An 18823-nucleotide genomic window follows, 5' to 3' on the forward strand; every position below is an offset into this window, starting at 1 on the left:
AACACATACGTGTGGAAGACAATTTCAGATGGTTCTCAAAGCCTAGCCAAGAGCCAAGAGCCTAGCCAAGAGCCAAGAGCCCCAGATAAGAACCACAGACTGAACAGCATGAACTGCTCGCTATTCCCCATACCTGACCAGCATTTCCCACACTCGATCCTTTTAAGGTTGTTCTAGTAGGACCCTGGCCCAGTATCATCAGTATCTCCTGGTTCGAAATGCAGGATCTCGGGCCCACCCAAGACCCAGAGATCAGAACTGGCTCTTTAACAAAATCCCAAGGGGGCGTGCCAGGGTTTTAAATTTGCAGTGGCTGCAAGTCACCTCCAAAATGCGCCCCTCCCCCATCGAAAAATCCCCCAAACCTGCTAACCCAACCCGGGTGCCCATATTGAGAGAGCCACCACGTAGCCTTCTGGAGCCCTTAGCAGGGACTCCCAGCCCCCTGTCTGTCCAGTCTGCAATTGCGGCTTGTCTCCAGACTCCCTGAAAGCAAAAATTCAGTAAGGTTGTAAAATGTTTCTCTGTTTCTATCTGCCTGCTTTTCATGACCTCCGTGTTTCTAAGGTCCACCCCCCACGTCAGCACCTTCACACGGGCATCTCAAGTGTGCTCACCAGCCACCCCCCACACCCCCACACTGCTCAGGCCACCTCGGGCAATGAGATCCCCAACTGAGGAAAGTGACTTCTTCCCTACTCTGCTCCTCTTGGCTACTGTCTTTCGGAGGGGGGCTGCGGTGACTCGCGCTGTGACTATCCCAGCAGTTTCTTTCCACTCGCCGCCTGGCCCAGGGCAGCCCCTCACTGCAGGGCGCAGGTGCGGCTCCATGAGGGCTGGCCCAGAGGGGAGAGTCTAAGGGACCAGTTCCTGGTTCAGGTGGGACACCACCCCCTCCCCACGACCAACCCAGGCCACTGCAGGTGAATCTTCCCTTTCTCTTCCCAAGGCTATCTCCACCTCCCCGACTGCCCCCCACCACCACCCTGCACCCCTCCTCACTCCCCCAACCCCCAGGTAGTATCATGAGTCCTGCATGCAAATAAACCTGGGGCAGATCCAGCCCAGGACACTGAAAATGCCTACAGCTGGAAGCTTGGGGTGAACTTCACTCAGCCCCACTGCCCGTGGATACTTAACCCTTCTTTCTGGAAAACAAGCTTCAGGTCTGGTTGGCTTACCCCAGTCCCCCTCCTGGTGCTACCTACACGAATGCTCTGCTAGGGAGACAGCGCCGGCTATGAACAAGGGTGCGGCACTGGAAGCCTGGAAATGAACACACGCTATGCCATCCGCCTTCCATGCCAACCGGGCCTCCCACTGCCTCTTTCTCAGCCTCGCTTTCCTCATCAAGAAAACAGGGAGATGATCTCTAAGGTCCTGTGCTCATCTGGCATTCTGCACAAGAATAAAGGTTTCTAGTCCTTGAAAGGACAGGAGTCCCAGAGTTGGGCGCCCAGGAAAATTGGCTCTGGTATCCCTGGAGCTAAAAGCAAACCTGGAAGGAGGCCTGGAGAAGGTGTCTAGGAAGAACTTAACCAGTGCAGAGCCCACTGTGGGTCTCACTCAAAGGCCTAAGTGGCAGGGTTGGGGAGGGGAAGGGACACAGAAAGCACAGTCAAGGGGGCACTGTGCTAGATGAAGAGGGGCAAGCAAGAGACCTGCAGAAGAGAGCCGAGGCAGAGGGCCAGGTGCTGGTTTCTGATATTTCTAGAAAGCTCAGTCTTATTTCCTCTTTCCATCACCCCTGACAATGAGTGGGAGTCTGGGATGATGACAAAAGTCCACGCGGAGGATGCCTGTGGGGAACCAGCCCACTGGAAGGAAGGAAAAGAGATTATTCACCAAGAAGAACTTTTCCATTCCTCATCTCTGAGGGGATGGGCAGGGGCCCGGGGGGGAGGAGGGGTTGCATATTTCAGGGAGTTGCTAAATCTTGACCCTGCCTCCCTCAGTACCCTTCTTTGGGCCTTTCCCTTGTATGCTCCTGAGCAGCAACCCAACCCAGATCTTGTGCTGGGACGTTCCCAGCACAGCTCCACGTGAGATGGCCTTGGCTCCAGGCCCAGCAACTGGAATGCAGGCTCTAGCCAAACGCACTGTGTTCCATGGGATCCGGGAACTTCCAGAGCTGCCTCAGAGTGGGAATTTCCACTTGTTTCTCCTCCGTGCCTGACCTTCCAGCGGAGGCAAGCCTCTCTGCTTGACAGGGGAGGTGGGAGGAGGATAGCTATCAAGACACTTTCTCTCCTATTCCCACCCCCCCCATCTTGGATCTGTTTACTGTCTCACACTCGGCAGAGACCAAGTCACTTTCCAAAACTGATGATCCTTCTTGGAAGTAGAGACTTAGTTTCAAAGCATTAGAGGTCCATCTAAATACTCTGAAAAGCCAAGAAGATTTCCTGTGGGACCCTGGTCAGTTGCCCACACCTCCCCCCACCCCCACCCTCTGGAATACGGTTTCCTCACATGGAAGAGAAGATGTGGGAGCTTGTCATCTCTCCGGAGTTTTTGGCTCCAGGTTCCAGGGTTCTAGGCTTGACTGGGACATGGCTGACCCAGGATCTCAGCGTCTTTAAACCTGTTCACCTGGACAGAACCCAAAGAATGGGTGGGTTCCTCGGGGAAATGGGATCCAACCCTCTCAGCCCATGGCAGGGAAAACTGCATGATTAGGGAAGGGTTTGCATTACTATGAGGGCAAACTTCTGGGAAGTTAAGGTGAGGTGGTCTGGGAAGACATGGATGAAACTGCACAGTCTACATTCCGAAACATGCTTTATTCATCTAAGAAGAATGAACTGGCAGAGTACTGAGCCAAATGCAGAGGGCTTTCAGTGAGGGCAGGGGGTTAGAGGACTAGCAAGACAGAATGAAAATAAGGCTCCAGGAGGGGTGCAAGCCAAGCAGCACACGTATTGACTTGTTTTCTTTATTCTGTGTTTTTGCAATTATACCCAAGAGTCTAGAATGGTCTCTCTGCAGAGTCTCTGATCTCAGATTCTCTAGGAAACCAGCATCCATCAGGAGACAAGCCTAGCACCTGGGAGTAAGGATTCTGGAGTCAGAGCATCCTGGGTGGGAAGCCTGTCTCCACCTGCTCTTACCTGTGAGATCCTGGACAAATTATTTAGCTCCGGTCTACACCCAAGGAAGATGGGGGGTGTGGGGGACTGACGCAATGCTGGGAAGGCCCTCAGCACAGGGCCCGGCTGCTGGGACGCATTCCAAACCAGCGGCTCTCCCTTTCCCTTGCCATTGCTGACCACCAACTGTGGACCAGACACGGTCACGCTCAGGAGGACCCATTTCTTATCCCACAGGTAGTGACTGGCAAGTATTTCTTCTGGGAAGCTCTGTGCCTTTTCAGAGGGTTCGTCTCCACAGTCCTTTAAGAAAGTAGAGTCACTAGATCCTTCCATGGCTGACTGGGCAAAAGTGAGCTCAGAAGCAAGAAGCCCTGGAAGGAGAGAGTTGAGACTGCAAGTTCTAGTCTCAGGCTTGACTCAGCCGCTAAGGGGCCTCACGGAATCCTATCGTATTTGCAAAAGAAAGGAATTTGCTGAAATCAGTGTGAAGGTCTTTAGGGTTTTATGATGGTGATTTGGGGGTTTCTGGGGATAGTGCTAAGGCAGGCATTTGAATTCTGTAATACTGTTCCTCTGCTCACTCCGGCTCCCTGGGAAACAGAAAGGACCTGGGATACCAGCCCCCCACAACAGGGATGCCCTTGGTGCCTGCTGCTGCCTGTGCTGTTAACCACAGACTCCAAATCCCACAGCGACTTAAACCACAAGGCATGTTCTTCGGTTTGCCTTTCGATGCCTGCTAATTGGGCAGATGTGGAGGACAGAGGACGCCCAGGTGTATCAACAGACAGCCAGCTGGATGATGAGTCACAGACACTGTGCCCTGGGAACCCTGGCAGGTTATTTAACCCCTCTGTGCCACGGTTGTCTAATCCATAAAATGGGAATTAACAATACCTACCTACCAGGTGGGATTGGAGAATTGAAAGACCTGGCATTTGTAAAGGGCTTAGAGTCTTCCCAGCACAAAGTAAGCCCTGTCTGAGTATGACATGGAAATTTCTTTGTAGCCCTATATGATCTATATGGCTTCTTCCAAGTCTTAAACCCAGCGATCCTTAGAACTTGGTTCTATGGTTACAAAATCCTATAGTTCTGCTAAGCTTCGATTGTGCTGGATTTTAAGAAGCAAACGGATTTAGTACGCTGCTGGGGAACCCAGCAAGAAGGCATCAGGACCCATTCCTGGCTTGGAAACCTCAAGGGCTGTTGCCTAAAGACAGGCGAGTGAGGGGGAGCCTGAGATGCTGTCCTCTCCTGTGACCTCTCTTTCCTTGTTTCCTCTTTTACTGCAGAGTTTTCACTTCAGAGAAAGTGGAATTCCTCAGAATAATCTGCTTTGTTCACATCTGTAGTCGCTCTGGACATAACTGTTCACCGCCCACCTCCACTTCTGCTCGTCTTAGCAGCAGATGGAAAAAGTGTCCCGCCCGGACTCACTGCTTCCTCCTACTTCCTGGAAACCTCCCAAGGGCCCCACACTTGCTCAGCACATTTTTGATTCCTCTTCGTCATTCATTGAGAATAATGCTGCCCTGGGCCAGACTTTCTCTCTTAGCTCCACCCTCTCTTAGCCTCAATAAAAGGCGGGCAGAGCAGCCCCAGGAGCCAGAGGAGCAGAGAAGCTGAGATCAACCCAGAAACCTCCAGCTCTCACGCCCAAGCTCCCTGCTCCCCGCCAACATGAAGGTCTCTGCCACACTTCTCTGCCTGCTGCTCACGGCTGCCGCCATCAGCATCCAGGTGCTCGCCCAGCCAGGTAAGCCCCTCTTGCTTTCCCTCCAAAGCCCATCACCACACCTCTGGGTTCTCATGGGCCACAAGAGCAGGAGGACCACCCACCATCTCCCATCCATGACTGCTTTCCAAGATCAGGAGAGTCAGAGAAGGACAAGGAGTGAAACTGATCACTCGGTTGCTCCCGGGAATTCCAGCCATGGACCCCAAATCCAGTCCTTCCAGGTCTCCAGCTCTACCATCATCCCCTCAGTGCCCCTGCTCCTTGTAGCCATGTTTGGGGGGGACTGAGGTGATCAAAAAGGGGGGGACTGGTGGTGGGTGTGCCTGGCATTTCCAAAGGTGGTAGAGGGGAAAGGAGGAGACCCAGAATCTGGACTGTGCTTTGCTCAGTCCAGCATCCAGAGACAGGGCTCTGCAGAGGCCATGGGGGTCAGGGAAACTCATAACTTGGAGCCTGGAGGGGGACCCTCAGCTGATCTTCCCTGACCCTGGATATTTGGATTATCTGTTCTTCCCAGGACTGATGATTAAGGACACTCCTAGGAATTATCCAGTTTTAACAACTCCCGCTTCCCTCCGTTCATTATCAATGCTATGCACCCATTATAAAGTAGAGGAAACTGAGTTCGTATGACATTCAAGCTCTGAAGCATAGGCAGAAATATTGGGATGTATGGGTCCTACCTCCACTCCTCACTTCCCTTTGCCTTCCCCTTACTGCTCCTTTCTGCTACGATTAAGATCAGAAGAATCTAGTCCATCCTAAAATGTTTTTTCTTTGTGGTCTTATTTCCAGATGCAATTAATTCTCCGGTCACCTGCTGCTATACATTCACCAATAAGAAGATCTCAGTGCAGAGGCTGGTGAGCTATAAGAGAGTCACCAGCAGCAAGTGTCCCAAAGAAGCTGTGATGTAAGTTGAGCACCTCAGCCCTCCCTGGTCCATGTCTTCTTCTGGGAGTGAGAAGAAAGCCTTACAAACTTAGAGTCAGAGATGTGGGTCATCTAATCTAATATCCAACGGTGCATAATGGGAATATTGAGGCCACAAGGTCAAAACAGACCCCCACCATCACTCTCTATCTGGGAGCTTATACACATCCTCCCAATTTCCCCAGCAGGAAGTCAGGATGGCTAAAACTGGGACAGTTGCCTAGGTGCCCTCTTTCCACCTGCCTTCCTCTTCTCATTCCCATGGCAGCAGCTCAGGGCAGAATGGGCTGGAGTCTGAGGCAGAGATCTCAGGGGGACTCTATCTAACTCCATCCTCTCTCCTCTGCAGCCTCAAGACATTCCTTAACAAGGAGATCTGCGCTGACCCCAGTCAGAAGTGGGTCCGGGATTCCATGGCACACCTGGACAAGAAAACCCAGACCCAAACTGCAAAGCCATGAATACTCACTCTGAAAACCGAAGAATCTGAAACTAATTTATTTTCTTCTAACTTACCCTAAATGCCCTCTGATATTTTATTACAGTTGCAAAGGTTATGAACCATATTGATATGCACACGATGCCTTAAGTAATGTTAATCTTATTTAAGTTATTGATGTTTTAAATTTATCTCCCATGAATACTAGTGTGTGTTTTTTGTTTGTTTGTTTTGATTTGATTTAATATGGAGACTTGGAAACAAACTACTTTCCTCTGGGGGCCCCAGTTCCAACCCCTGGGCTGGTGTGAAGATCCTTGCAGGGATCATTAAGGCAAGACTACGTTTTAAATTCCAAAGATTGCTTACAATGGTATTGTGGAAATGTATATTCTGTAACTATTCATCAATATACATATATATATATATTTTTATACAAAATCTGACTTCTGGTGTTTTCTTGAAGGAAATTAAAAAGCTGAGCATAATCTTGGTGAGGAAGAAGGAATATGGTTACAGAGGGTGGGTTTGTGTTGGGAGGAATGACACTGTGGATTGGCCCTGGTCTTTTCCACTGGGTAGGCTCCTCTGAGTAACTATAGAAGAACCTTTAAGGCCAGACTCAGTCAGGCATTCCAGTCCTACCACTCCAATCCCTGAGACCAACTGCCTAGATCCTAGTTATCCTTGTACTCTGTTTAATAACACCCCTATCTCCTTTCTCACAGCCCTTGACCCCTGCCCTCAATCTTTCCCATAACCTAAGGCTACTGCCCCTGAACTGGGATACTTGCCCCCAGTCTCTCTTCCTCCAAGTCATCTCCAACTCAGAGTAATATAGATACTGCAAACTTTGGGAAATCCTGGAGTCATTAAATGACCATTGATAAAATGGTTATGTTAAGGTTTCATAAAGAAGATATGACTTCAACTTATCTTTGATGAATGCACAAGATTTTTCTAGAAAAATAATACAGTATCATTTAGAAGAAAAAGAAGAACTTTCTCTGTCCCAAATAAATAAAATCTTAAAAATGGGGGAAGTCTGGGTGGCTCAGTTGGTTGAACGTTGTCCAACAGTTGATTTTACCTCTGATCATGATCTCAGAATTATGAGATTGAGCTCTGCCTTGGCTCTGTGCTCAGCATGGAGTTTCTTTTGTCTCTCTGCTCCCTTCCCATCTCCACCCTCACACTTGCTCACGCATTCTCCCTCTCTCATTTCCGAATAAATAAATAAAACCTTAGAAGAGGAGAAAGAAGAGTGGAAGCCAACACCTTGAGTTAGAAATGATGATGACATGTACATAAAAGAGGGTGAAAACCCATCAGATGGGAGTAGGGGCCCATATCTGTGTCAAGGGATGGGGAAGTTTAGGAAAGAATGTTGAGTCAAAGGTTCTGAATTTCAGTGTGGTAAGTCAGTACTCAACCTCACAGGTTAAAAGGAGATGTTGAAAATGTCTGCACCAATGTGTAAGGACATGTCATGTTTGGATGCTCAGAAGTGAGCCAGTAACTTACTGGCTTCTGAAAAGCCTAGAGAAGTATGGACAAGGGAGAGGCTACTGCCATGATTGAGACAAGAGGTGATGTGTTCCTGAATATGAAACCCAAGAAGCAACTTTGAAGAAGAATAAACTAGGTAGAGTGAAATGCTGTGCATTGTAGATGGAGAAGGAACCATCACATAAGACATAGAAGTCCCTTCTACAACCCACATTCTAAGGAGACAATTTCCCTGAAATCAGAATGTACTTCTGTCCACCACTGTCCCTATTTCAATTCAAGGAGCTTGGGATCATCCATTTATATGGATAAGCCTCTTTTTCCTGAATGTCGCTTAAGGTCTATACTCCCTTGGATGGCATTTGACCTTACCTGGAAGGTATTTGATCCCTCTAGGTACAGACAGCCTTTTCACTAAGGAAAGTAGATATCTTGCCCTATTTTTAAAAAGATTTTATTTATTTATTTATTTGTTTGTTTGTTTGTTTGTTTATTTGAGAGAGAGAGAGAAAGCATGGTGCACAAGCCCCTCTGCATGGAGTGGCAGAGGGAGAAGGAGAAGCAGACACCCCGTTGAGCAGGGAGCCCAATGTGGGGCTCTATCCCAGGACCCTGAGATTATGACCTGAGCTCAAGGCAGCTGTCCAATAGACTGAGCCACAAAGGTGCCCCAATATCTTGTCCTACTGAATAAATTCTGTGTGGTAAATGTGCAGATTCATCAGGTCAATCTGGTGGGGAGATGGCTGGTGTATCAAGCTAGACCGGGCAATGTCTTCTGTAGCTGGGGAAAACGCTGGCTGGCAGAGACACTCAAGTTCTCATCCCAGCACTGGGATTGACTCACTCTGTCATTCAGTGCAGATTGAGTCTTCTGAGTCCCCACCAGCAAAGTGGGGATGATAATGTGTTACAAATAGGAACTCCACAGAACCAAGGTTCAAGGATCTGCGAATGCATGTCTTGGCAAACTTCCATTTCTACCAGTTGGAGCTGAAGAGGAAATAATGGGATTCTGTTTCTCCATCCCCAAGCCAGTCCAGGTAACTGGTTTGGGCTGAGGGATTCCATCAAAGCTCCAAGTAACACTCCCCAAAGTCCACTGAAACATCAGTCAGCAGACGATTTATTGGCTGTTTTCTACAGAGCTCACTGACCCAAATGCCCTGTCCACCAGCCCTCCCTGCCTCTCCTCTACCTCTCCAATCTGCAGCCTTGTTTGCCAACTGGGACTAAATCCCTCATGGCAGTGGATGCCAGGAGGCGGAAGGGAATGCAGGGCAAGCAAATGGTACATCCCCGTATAGTTTACTGAGCGTGAGACCCTCTGAAGCCAGGTAGATTTGAGATGGGGGGGTTTCAAAGGAAGGGGAAGCTGTGAGAGGGTCTGTCTATGAGCTCAAGCCCAAAAGAAATCTGCTCACATTCCCTTTCCAAACCTTTTTTTTTTTTTTTCAATCTTCAATCCATTTTTTTTCCTGCAGCTAAGCATGGGAGTCCTTGCTTTCCGTGTGACAAAACTATTAGCACGAATCCCTGGCAAGAGGCCCTGGTTTAAGAAGGAATGCCAAGTGCGGTGTATTCATTTCCTGCAGCTGCCAACGATCTTTTCCAGGAAATCTATGCTTTTTCTATTGTACTCAAGATCCTTCCAGCCTCTGCTGGATTCCAGAATTGTTTCTACATTATTATTATTATTATTTTTTTAGTATTCATTACAGCAACATCCCTCTTCCAAGTATCAAAGTCTCTATTAGTTTCTTATTGCTACTGTAACAATATATCATAAACTTAATGGCTTAAAACAATGCAAATATATTACCTTATAGTTCTGGAGTTCAGAAGTTTGCAATGACTCAGCAGGGCTGCACTCCTTCTGGAGGCTCTGGGGGAGAATCTGTTTTCTCACTTTTTCTAACTTTTAGAGTCCACCTGCATTCTTTAGCTCATGACACTTTTCTCCATCCATCAAAGCTTTAAAGTGGGGAGGGGTGGAGCTATAAAGGATCAAAACTTTCATACTGTTGAAATTAGGATGGCATTAATCTTAACCAGGTTGTGATACATGATAATGTTACTCTTCAGAGTGATCACTAAGAAAATAACTAAAAATGCATATATAATAAAAGAAAAAAAAAACAGAATAAAAGGGTGTCTAATAAAATGGTACTCTCTGTGCATCACAAAACGATAATAGAAAGAGGACTGAAGTCAGTAAGATGGCCAAATAAGAAGTCCCTTGCTCATATCTCCCCCTAAACAATTTTGCACCTATCCGTGGACAAAAGTTACTTTGGGGGCTGTGGGATCTAGCACCATGCACCAAGGAAGGAGCCACTCACCCATTCATCGGGTCAAAATCATATAGATACCAGTCTTGGCTGTAGAACCTGCAGGGACTGCTCTTGGCTGTGGTCTGGGAGCCCCTCAGAAAGCACTGCCCTAGGCAATCTCTTACAAATAAGAGAACATCTGTGGAAGCCCAGGTTTTAGGCAGAGAAGTTCCAGCACACTCTCGGAAAAACAACAACAAGAAGTCCAGTTTGCATGCATTGGAGAGGGTAAGAAGAACAGTTTGACATTACCTGCATCCCCCTGTCCCCAAAGAGACACCAACCAGAGCCAAGAGAGACCCTCTCAAACTGATTTCTCCCGTGGTGGGAAGCAAGAGCACTGGGGGGAGCTTCCCCAGCTCCTGAGCTAAGACAAAGCTGCCAAAGAGACCCATTTGCCTCCTGCCTCCTCTGAAGCACTGATTCATTGAGCTGCATGACTGAGTGGGCAAAAGGGAGCTGGCCAAACACAGATAAGACTCTGACGGGGTTCAAGGGACATGGATCCCACTAATGACACCACAGACTCCATTAAGAAGCCTGCCTACAAGCCACTGGAGATGTCAAAGCAGCAGATCCCCCTTAAACGGCCATGGGAACCCCCATACTCCATGACCCTCACCTAAACACCCCCTCCAACCTATGGCTAGCCTCCTGTGAGTGTTCCTAACAAGGAAAAGGGCAAGCTTTGATAGACAGCTTGGGGGTCTGGCACAGAAACCACCTGCAGCCATAATCCAGGGTGAGACCACAAACATGGACTTTAGCTCCACCCTTGGGAAAGCATGACAGACTGTTGGCACTTAGCCGGGTGTACTGCAGGACTGAGAGAAGGCATGCAAGCTTAAGAATTCTGTCACAAGGGGCGCCTGGGTGGCTCAGTGGGTTAAGCCACTGCCTTCGGCTCAGGTCATGATCTCAGGGTTCTGGGATCGAGCCCCGCATCAGGCTCTCTGCTCCACAGGGAGCCTGCTTCTCTCTCTCTCTCTCTCTCTCTCTCTCTCTCTCTGCCTTCCTCTCTGCCTACATGTGATCTCTGTCTGTCAAATAAATAAATAAAAAATCTTAAAAAAAAAAAAATTCTGTCACAAGAGGAAGCAGGAAGCATGGAACAGTCCTAACTATAGAACTTCTGAGAAAGCTTCAAAATCACTAGCAGAGCTGATGGAAGGAAGTTGCCTCCCAAAGTTGGTCAGTGAAAACCAGAAGAGGTGACTACTGCTTCTGCTTTAAATTCAAAGAAACAAAACAGGGCTTCAAGGAGCATGAAAAATCAAGGAAACATGACACCACCAAAGGCTTACAATAGTTTTCCAGGGACTGACCCCGAAGGCATGGAGATCCAGGACGTATTGGAAAAAGAATTTCAAATAGACATTTTTAAGGAAGCTCAGTGAGATACAAGAGAACCTTTTTAATAAAGACCTTTTAATAAAATCAGGAAAACAAAACAGAAACCAAATAAGCTTAATAAAGAGAGAGGAACCATTAAAAAGAAGATCTGGAGTGGAAGGTGGGATGAAGGAAATGCAAAACACAATAGATATCATCAAGAGCAGAGTGGACCACGGAGAGGAAAGAACTTGTGAAGAAGCGCCCAGAAATGTTCTAGTCAGAGAAGAACAAAGAAAAAAGAATAAAGAAGGCTGAAGAAAGCCTATATGATCTATGGGATATCATCAAAAGAAGCAGTCTTTGGAGTCCCAGAAGGACAGGGAGGGGGAAGGGAGCAGAAAGCTTACTTTCTTTCATTAGAGAAGTAATGTCTGAGAAACATCCCAAATCTGGGGGGAGATTTCAATATCCGAGTTCATGAAATTCATAGGTCTTCAAACAAACTCAACTGTAAGAGCTCTTCTCCAAAGACATATTGGAATGAAATTGTCAAAAACCAAAGGCAAAAAGAATCTTAAAAGCAGAAAGAGAAAAGAAACTTGTTACTTACAAAGGAAGCCTGGGACGGTAATCAGGATTTACCAGCAGAAACCTTACAGTGGGGAGACAGTGGGATGACGTAGTGAAACCTCTAAGAGAAGAAAATTGCCAATCAAAACACTACCTGGAAAAGTTGTGCTACAGAAATGAAGGATATCTGGAGACTTTCCCAGACAAACAAAAACTGGAAGTCTTCATTACCACTAGACCTGCCTTACAAGAAATGCTGAAAGGAGTTTTTCAAGCTGAAAGGGCAGAATGCTCATTAGTAACATGAAAACATATACATCACACTAGGAAAACTAAGTAAATAGTCAAATTCAGAACACTCAAATACACTTAACTTTACTATAAAGGGTAAAGGACAAAAAGTATAAAAAATAACTATAACTATAATAATTTGTTTATGGTTACACAATATAAAAAAGAGGTAAAGTTGTAACATAAACATAAAAGGAGGGATAAAAGGGTAAAAGTTTTTTTAGAAAAGATTTTATTTATTTATTTGACAGAGAAAGACACAGCGAGAGAGGGAACACAGCAGGGAGAGTGGGAGAGGGAGAAGCAGGCTTCCTGCTGAGCAGAGAGCCCAATGCAGGACTCAATCCTTGGACCCTGGGATCATGACCTGAGCTGAAGTCAGATGATCAATGACTGAGCCACCCAGGTGCCCCTAAGGGTAAAGCTTTTGTATGCTGTCCAAGTTAAGCAACAAGAATAAAATAGACTATTAAATCTGTAAGATGTATTATGTGAATCTCATGGTAACCTCAAATAAACATCTATAATACATAAGCAAAAGATAAATAGAAAAGAGTCAAAGCATACCACTATGGAAAATAATCAATTCACAAATGAAGGCAGCGAAAGAGGGAGAAAGGAACAAGGGAACTACAAAATAGAAAACAGTAAGATGGCATTACCAAGTCCTTACCTATGGATACTCACCAAATGTGAATGGATAACATTCTCCAGAAAAGGCATATGTAGATTGGAAAAAAAAAAAAAAAAGACCCAAATATATGCTTCCTATAGGAGACTCACTTCAACTTGAAGGACACATATAGGCTCAAAGTGAAGGGATGGAAAAGATATTCCATGGAAATGAAAAGCAGAACAGAACAGGAGTGGGGCACCAGGGTGACTGAGTCATTTAAGCGTCTGCCTTCGGCTCAGGTCAAGATCCCAGGGTCCTGGAATAGAGCCCCGCATTGGGCTCTCTGCTCAGCAGGGAGCCTGTTTCCCCCTCTCCCTCTGTCCCATAACCCCCAACCCCAGCTCGTTCTCTCTCTTACACTCTCTCTCTCAAATAAATAAATAAAATCTTTTTAAAAAATAATACAAAACAAAACAAAAGAGAACAGGAGTAGCCGTACTTACAGTGGACAAAAGAGACTTTAAGCCAAAAGCTGTAAGAGACAAAGAAGAAAAAAGAAAGATCTCAAATAAAAAACCTAACTTTATACTTCAAAAAACCAGGGAAAGGGTAACCTTAGCCCAAAGTTAGCAGAGGGGAGGAAATAAGGAAGATCAGAGCAGAAATAAATAAAGACTAAAAAACAGTAGAAAAGATGGACAAAGCTAAGAGCTTCCCATCAAGCCCCTTCTTCATTGATATCATAAGCAATTGGCTGATGAGCTTGTAGTGTGTGTGTTTAGGGAGGGGCAGCTTGAGATGGGCAGTCAGACTACTGGTTTTCAAAATCCAGTCTTTGGATCCTTAAAATATATGTGGGGGAAAGGATGTGAAGACTCCTGTCTCTGCTTCAAACTGAGTAGGTATACTTTGATTGTGTTCATAAATTTGGCTTTCCCTCCTTTGCTTTACTTGGAAAGATATTTTCCTAGCTAATCACATATTTTAAAAATCATGGCGTTCCATGATTTTATTATGTGCCTTGTAGCCTATGGAACAGGTAGTGGTTTAAAAACCTGCCTGCAAATTCTTGTATGTTCATTGAATTAAGAGATGTGGTCTGTGTTCTCTAACTCTGAACTTGGGAGACTTAAACCATCATGTAAAATATCCACATCCAGCTATGGAGAGGGGCCCCCGGAGAGATGGGGGTTGGAAGGGAGAGAAGATTCCTTTGGATTCAACCCTCAGCTGTTTAAGACCTGCCAGCTCAGACACCTGACATTGAGTGAAGGTCTTGAGACGACCCCAATCCCAGCCATCACCCAGCTGCAAAGATGTAAAAACAAAACAAAACAAAACAAAACAAAAAAAATGAGGAAGAACTGCCTTGGCTTATTCAAGAACAAAATCAATGATTGCTCTTGCTTTCAGTCACTGTTTTCTGATGGGTGGTTAGAGGGAAGTTGATTATGACAATAGATGCTACAATTTTAGGTATTATTCTAAGAATACTGAAACCTGCTTTTCTGCTTATGTTCTATTATTGTGTTTTTTGGATTTAAGAAAAGCCCGCAGGGTTTAAAACAGGAAAGGATTTCTGGAACCAGGTGTCCTAGAGATGCTATCTGAAAAGGAAAATTTGGGGAAATCCCTTACATCTCTTTGATTTGGTAACCCTACTTCCTTTCATTTTCTACATGAAGCGTTTTATTTCAAAAAAGCAGAACCCTTAGTGAGAGTCATAGATCACATGCCGCCTGGGCATAGCCCACACCTTGCATACCAGCCCTGAATTCAGTGGAAGTCAGGCCAACATCAATCATGTCTTCTCTCTCGTTTTCTAGCATCTTTCCCAGGGTGGGGCAATGGGTCAGCACATGTACCATTCCATCTTATGATTCATTCCAAAATGAAGTCCTGCCTATCACCCACTCACTTTCTTTCCATTCCTGTCTGCTCCTATAAAAGGAGAGCAGAACCACCAGAGGAGCAGAGAGGCTAAGACCAACCCAGAAACCTCCAGCTCTCACGCCTAAGCTCCCTGCTCCCCGCCGACATGAAGGTCTCCGCCACACTTCTCTGCCTGCTGCTCATAGCTGCTGCCTTCTGCCTCCAGGTGCTTACCCAGCCAGGTAAGGCCCTCTCGCTTTCCCCCTGAAGCCCATCACCACACCTCTGGGTTTTCATGGGCCACCAGAGCAGGAGGACCACCCACCATCTCCCATCCATGACTGCTTTCCAAGATCAGGAGAGTCAGAGAAGGACAAGGAGTGAAAATGATCACTCGGTTGCTCCCGGGAATTCCAGCCGTGGACCCCAAATCCAGTCCTTCCAGGTCTCTAGCTCTACCATCATCCCCTCAGTGCCCCTGCTCCTTGTAGCCATGTTTGGGGGAACTGGGGTGATCAAAAAGAGGGGGACTCTAGTGGAGGGTGCACAAGGTATTTCCAGAGGGGGTAGAGGGGAAAGGAGGAGACCCAGAATCTGGACTGTGCTTTGTTCAGTCCAGCATCAAGAGATAGGGCTCCACAGAGGCATCGGGGATCAGGGAAACTCACAACCAGGCCTAGATTGCTCAGAGACCAGAGGGGGACCCACAGCTGCAGTCCCCCATCCTAAGGAATTGGGCTTTCCTATGAGTCCCGCTAACAACACCCAGAGTTGTCGCCACTTCCTCTTCCCCTCTCAGTTTGCGATGGTATCCTTCCATTTCACAGTCCGTGCCGATGAGACCAGAGACACAGCACTTAGAGTGGCCAGGATCCCTTTCCTTCGACTCTCCTCCTTACCGTTCCCTACCTTACAAATAGGAAGTCCCAGCACACACCCTAAATAACCCTTGTTGTTTCAACAGACGGGATTAATAGCTCAGCCACCTGTTGCTATAGATTTGCCACTAAGAAGATCCACATCCAGAAGCTGAAGAGCTACAGAAGAATCACCAGCAGCTACTGTCCCCGGGAAGCTGTGATGTGAGTGACCCCATGATCACCCGTGCTCAACCCTTGACCTTGAGTTCTGCTCCCAGACAGTGGATAGAGTTATTATAAGACGAGTTGGAATTTAACCCCCAGATGCTTAGATCAGCTCTAATCTAATCCCAGAAATTTTTTGTGGGAAAAGGGAATTGGAGAACATAGAGACTTATCATTCCCAGCTCCCTGTCTAGCTGTTAGTTCAGATGTTGGTTCCTTCATCCAGGACACAGGCTGGTTTCTCCCCTGGCAAGCAAAAGTAGCTGCTTCCCCTGAGTTCCTTCCATCATCCTGAAGGAGCAGGAGGCTGGCTGAGGACAAAGCAAAAGCTGGCGCCTTGCACCCCCCCCTTCACCCACTCCCCTCCATATGTGTAGCATTCCTCAGGCACCCCTGACTGCCATAAAACGATAAATAGTTAACTTGCAGAGATCACAGTCCTGCAAGGTAGGAGTCTCCCTTGGTTTGCAAATATCCTTGAGATTTACAACAAAGAAGTTACCTTATCAATAGCCCTAATGTCACCCTTCCCTCCATAAAACACCGAAGGAGGCGGAGGTAGAAGAAAAAGTAAATAAAGTTAAATTTCTTCTAAACCTAAATCTCATTAACAAGGATGCTTGATAGCAGGAATGTAACATTCCACCTGGAGACTCCCAATTGTCTTTACTTGATAAGTAACCAGGCCTTCAATATCCTGGTAGTGCTTTTTTCGCATGCGTGGGCTAACCGGCCAGTTCTGCTTCTGTAAGATTGCTTTGTCTGCTTTCGCACACGGGTACCCTGACCCAATCCACTGACGCCAAGTATGCCTGTTCAAACTATCAATCAATCAGCTCAGCCCCACCCGAAACTTGTTTGTATCTGTCTATAAAAATCCTGCACCGACCCAGCTCCGGACCTCTCGGCCTTATCGGCAACGAGCGGCGCAGAAGTCCGAGCGGCGCAGAAGTCCAGGTTCGAACCTGCAATAAACGACCCTTGCTGATTGGCTTTGACTCACGTCTCTGGTGGTCTTTTAAGGTGGGGGTAATACTCTATTGGCATTTCAATCCTTCTGCATCACCCCAGGCTAATGGGACAGGCCAATTTCCCACAGAGTGAGTTACACTCCCAGGTTGAATCTTCAGTGCACTCTAAGTAACGGCCCTCTCTTCCCACAGCTTCAAGACCAAACTGGCCAGGGAGGTCTGTGCCGACCCCAAGCAGAAGTGGGTTCGGGATCTCATGGAGTACCTGGACAAGAAAACCCAAACCCGAAAGCCTTGAACATTCATGCCCACAGTGAAGCCAAGGCAGTACCCAGGAAACGATTCATTTATGTTCCTTATCTTTTCCAACATACCTTCTGAGATTGTTCTATTATAATTCTAAGGAATATGAGATTTGTGTAATAATGTGAATCATAGTTTTTCTTAAGTAATTCTTTATGTCTTCTAAGTTGTTAATATTTTAATTTAATGTGCTCTGGAATTGAATGTAATTTAAATGTAAGCCCTCGGACATATCCCATGACTTCAGCCCCCTAAAAACGGCCGGATGCTCCCTTCCTCTCTACCTCATTGTAACGTTGTGAAGATCTTTGCATGAATCAAAGCAAATACACATATACTTAATTTTTAAGAGGAGATGTCCCTATGAAACCATAAGATTATTCTAGAAATGAGTATTTTTATATGTATAACTCTTGAACTTTTACATAAAATATACTTTTGGATAAAACTTGACTTTGATGACTTTTTAAAGGACAAGATAAAGCTGGTGGGAGTACCAGGGAGAGAAGGGCTGGTTTCAGAAGGTGGGACTAGTGTTCTGGGGGAATGAGCATAGGATGGACTCTGGGCTTATCCCCAGGCTGGGCTAACCTGCACAGAAAGGAGTCAGGTTGCCTAGGGCCAGATTTGGCCAACTCCACAGCTCTAACTGACATCAGCTTCAGCCATTCATTCAAATACCTTCTTCCTTTCTGAAATTATTTCCTTTCTCACCATCCCACATCCTTCCCAAGAGCCTCTCCCCTCAGCTGTTGCATTAGTCTTACAGCTGGCTGGTATTCTTTCTTCTAACCCTTGAATCTAGAATAATACAAGTATCACCTGCATTGAGGAACCAAGGAAGGACTCAACAGAGGGCCTCAGACGTTCCCTTCCACATCTGGGAACCACATGTCATAGAAAGATCTCTAACTCTATATGTTGAGGAAGAGCAAGGAGGGTCAGAGGGGTATGAGCAAGGAGGGCATGACAAGGCAACATGCTGAAAAACCCTTGATAACTTTAAGCTGAGCTTCTTGGAGAAAGAGGGTTGCTCAAATCTCCCATAGAAATTTCAAGGTACCAGGAGAAATTGGACACTTTGGTGGCAAGCAGACAATTCATAGATGACTCGTGGATGCTCAGGCCAGGTCCAACAGCCCTTTCCTCCCTACCTCCCAATTGTCCTCAACCCCAAACATCTCAAATGCCAGTGGGGGACAACAGTAGCCCGACCAGGCAAAAGAAGGATACTCTAGTGCGATGAAACACAGCAAGCCCCGTGGTCCAGGCAAATATCAAGTAGTGTCAGGTCATAGAACGAGCAAGAAGAGATGGGTTCCATGTGCCCAGGGCCTAAAGGAATCTGATTACACTCTCCCTGCCAAGACTGTCTTTTCATTTTCAAGGAATTCTGAACTCATTGTCCTCATTGGGCCTCTTTGGACACAGAGCGTTAAAGTGAAATTCCAAACCACAACCAGGAACAGAAGCTGATCCATAACTGGGCATGGAGTTTAATGGGACTCAAAAATCAGTCTGGGTGTAAAACCAATGTGCCTAGTAAATTAGGGCAAGTTATTTTTCGTGACTGGGCCCCCATCTGTGGAGATTTATGGCTCTCATATTAGCATCAACATCTCTTAGACATTAATGAAAACTCAGAATTCCAAGTACCATCACCAAAGATTCTAATACAGAGTGTTGGGTGGACAAAGTGCCCCTTCCAACTTTTTAACTGGTTTCCACCCCTG

General features: G+C 46.5%; 1 protein-coding gene and 1 long non-coding RNA gene across 6 annotated transcripts in view; one reads left to right on the forward strand and one right to left on the reverse strand.

The window, feature by feature from the left end:
- LOC309851744 overlaps positions 1-12072 on the reverse strand; it is a 33876-nt gene extending 21804 nt beyond the window's left edge. For 2 of the 3 annotated variants that reach the window (XR_014304895.1, XR_014304896.1), the window contains exon 1: positions 11993-12072. This is a non-coding gene — a long non-coding RNA (uncharacterized lncRNA). Of the gene's footprint in view, positions 1-9536; positions 9730-11992 lie in introns of those variants that run through there. The other variant, XR_014304897.1, reaches the window with a different exon arrangement.
- Positions 4611-17538, forward strand: LOC309851739 (C-C motif chemokine 2). Of its 3 annotated transcripts, none has more exons than XM_082707401.1 (3): positions 4611-4851; positions 5629-5746; positions 6116-6646. In XM_082707401.1, the coding sequence occupies exons 1-3, from the start codon at positions 4776-4778 to the stop codon at positions 6225-6227; spliced, it is 306 nt and encodes a 101-aa protein (XP_082563527.1). In that variant the 5' UTR covers positions 4611-4775; the 3' UTR covers positions 6228-6646. The 3 variants fall into 3 exon arrangements, with proteins under 3 accessions (XP_082563527.1, XP_082563529.1, XP_082563528.1); XM_082707403.1 differs by lacking the exon at positions 6116-6646 and adding an exon at positions 16980-17538 and having other exon boundaries at positions 4681-4851; XM_082707402.1 differs by lacking the exons at positions 4611-4851; positions 5629-5746; positions 6116-6646 and adding exons at positions 14621-14973; positions 15696-15813; positions 16980-17538.
- Positions 17539-18823: the final 1285 nt, after the last annotated feature.

This window comes from Mustela nivalis (genome assembly GCF_964662115.1).
Source record: "Mustela nivalis genome assembly, chromosome: 17".
In the NCBI taxonomy this organism is placed as follows: Eukaryota; Metazoa; Chordata; class Mammalia; order Carnivora; family Mustelidae; genus Mustela; species Mustela nivalis.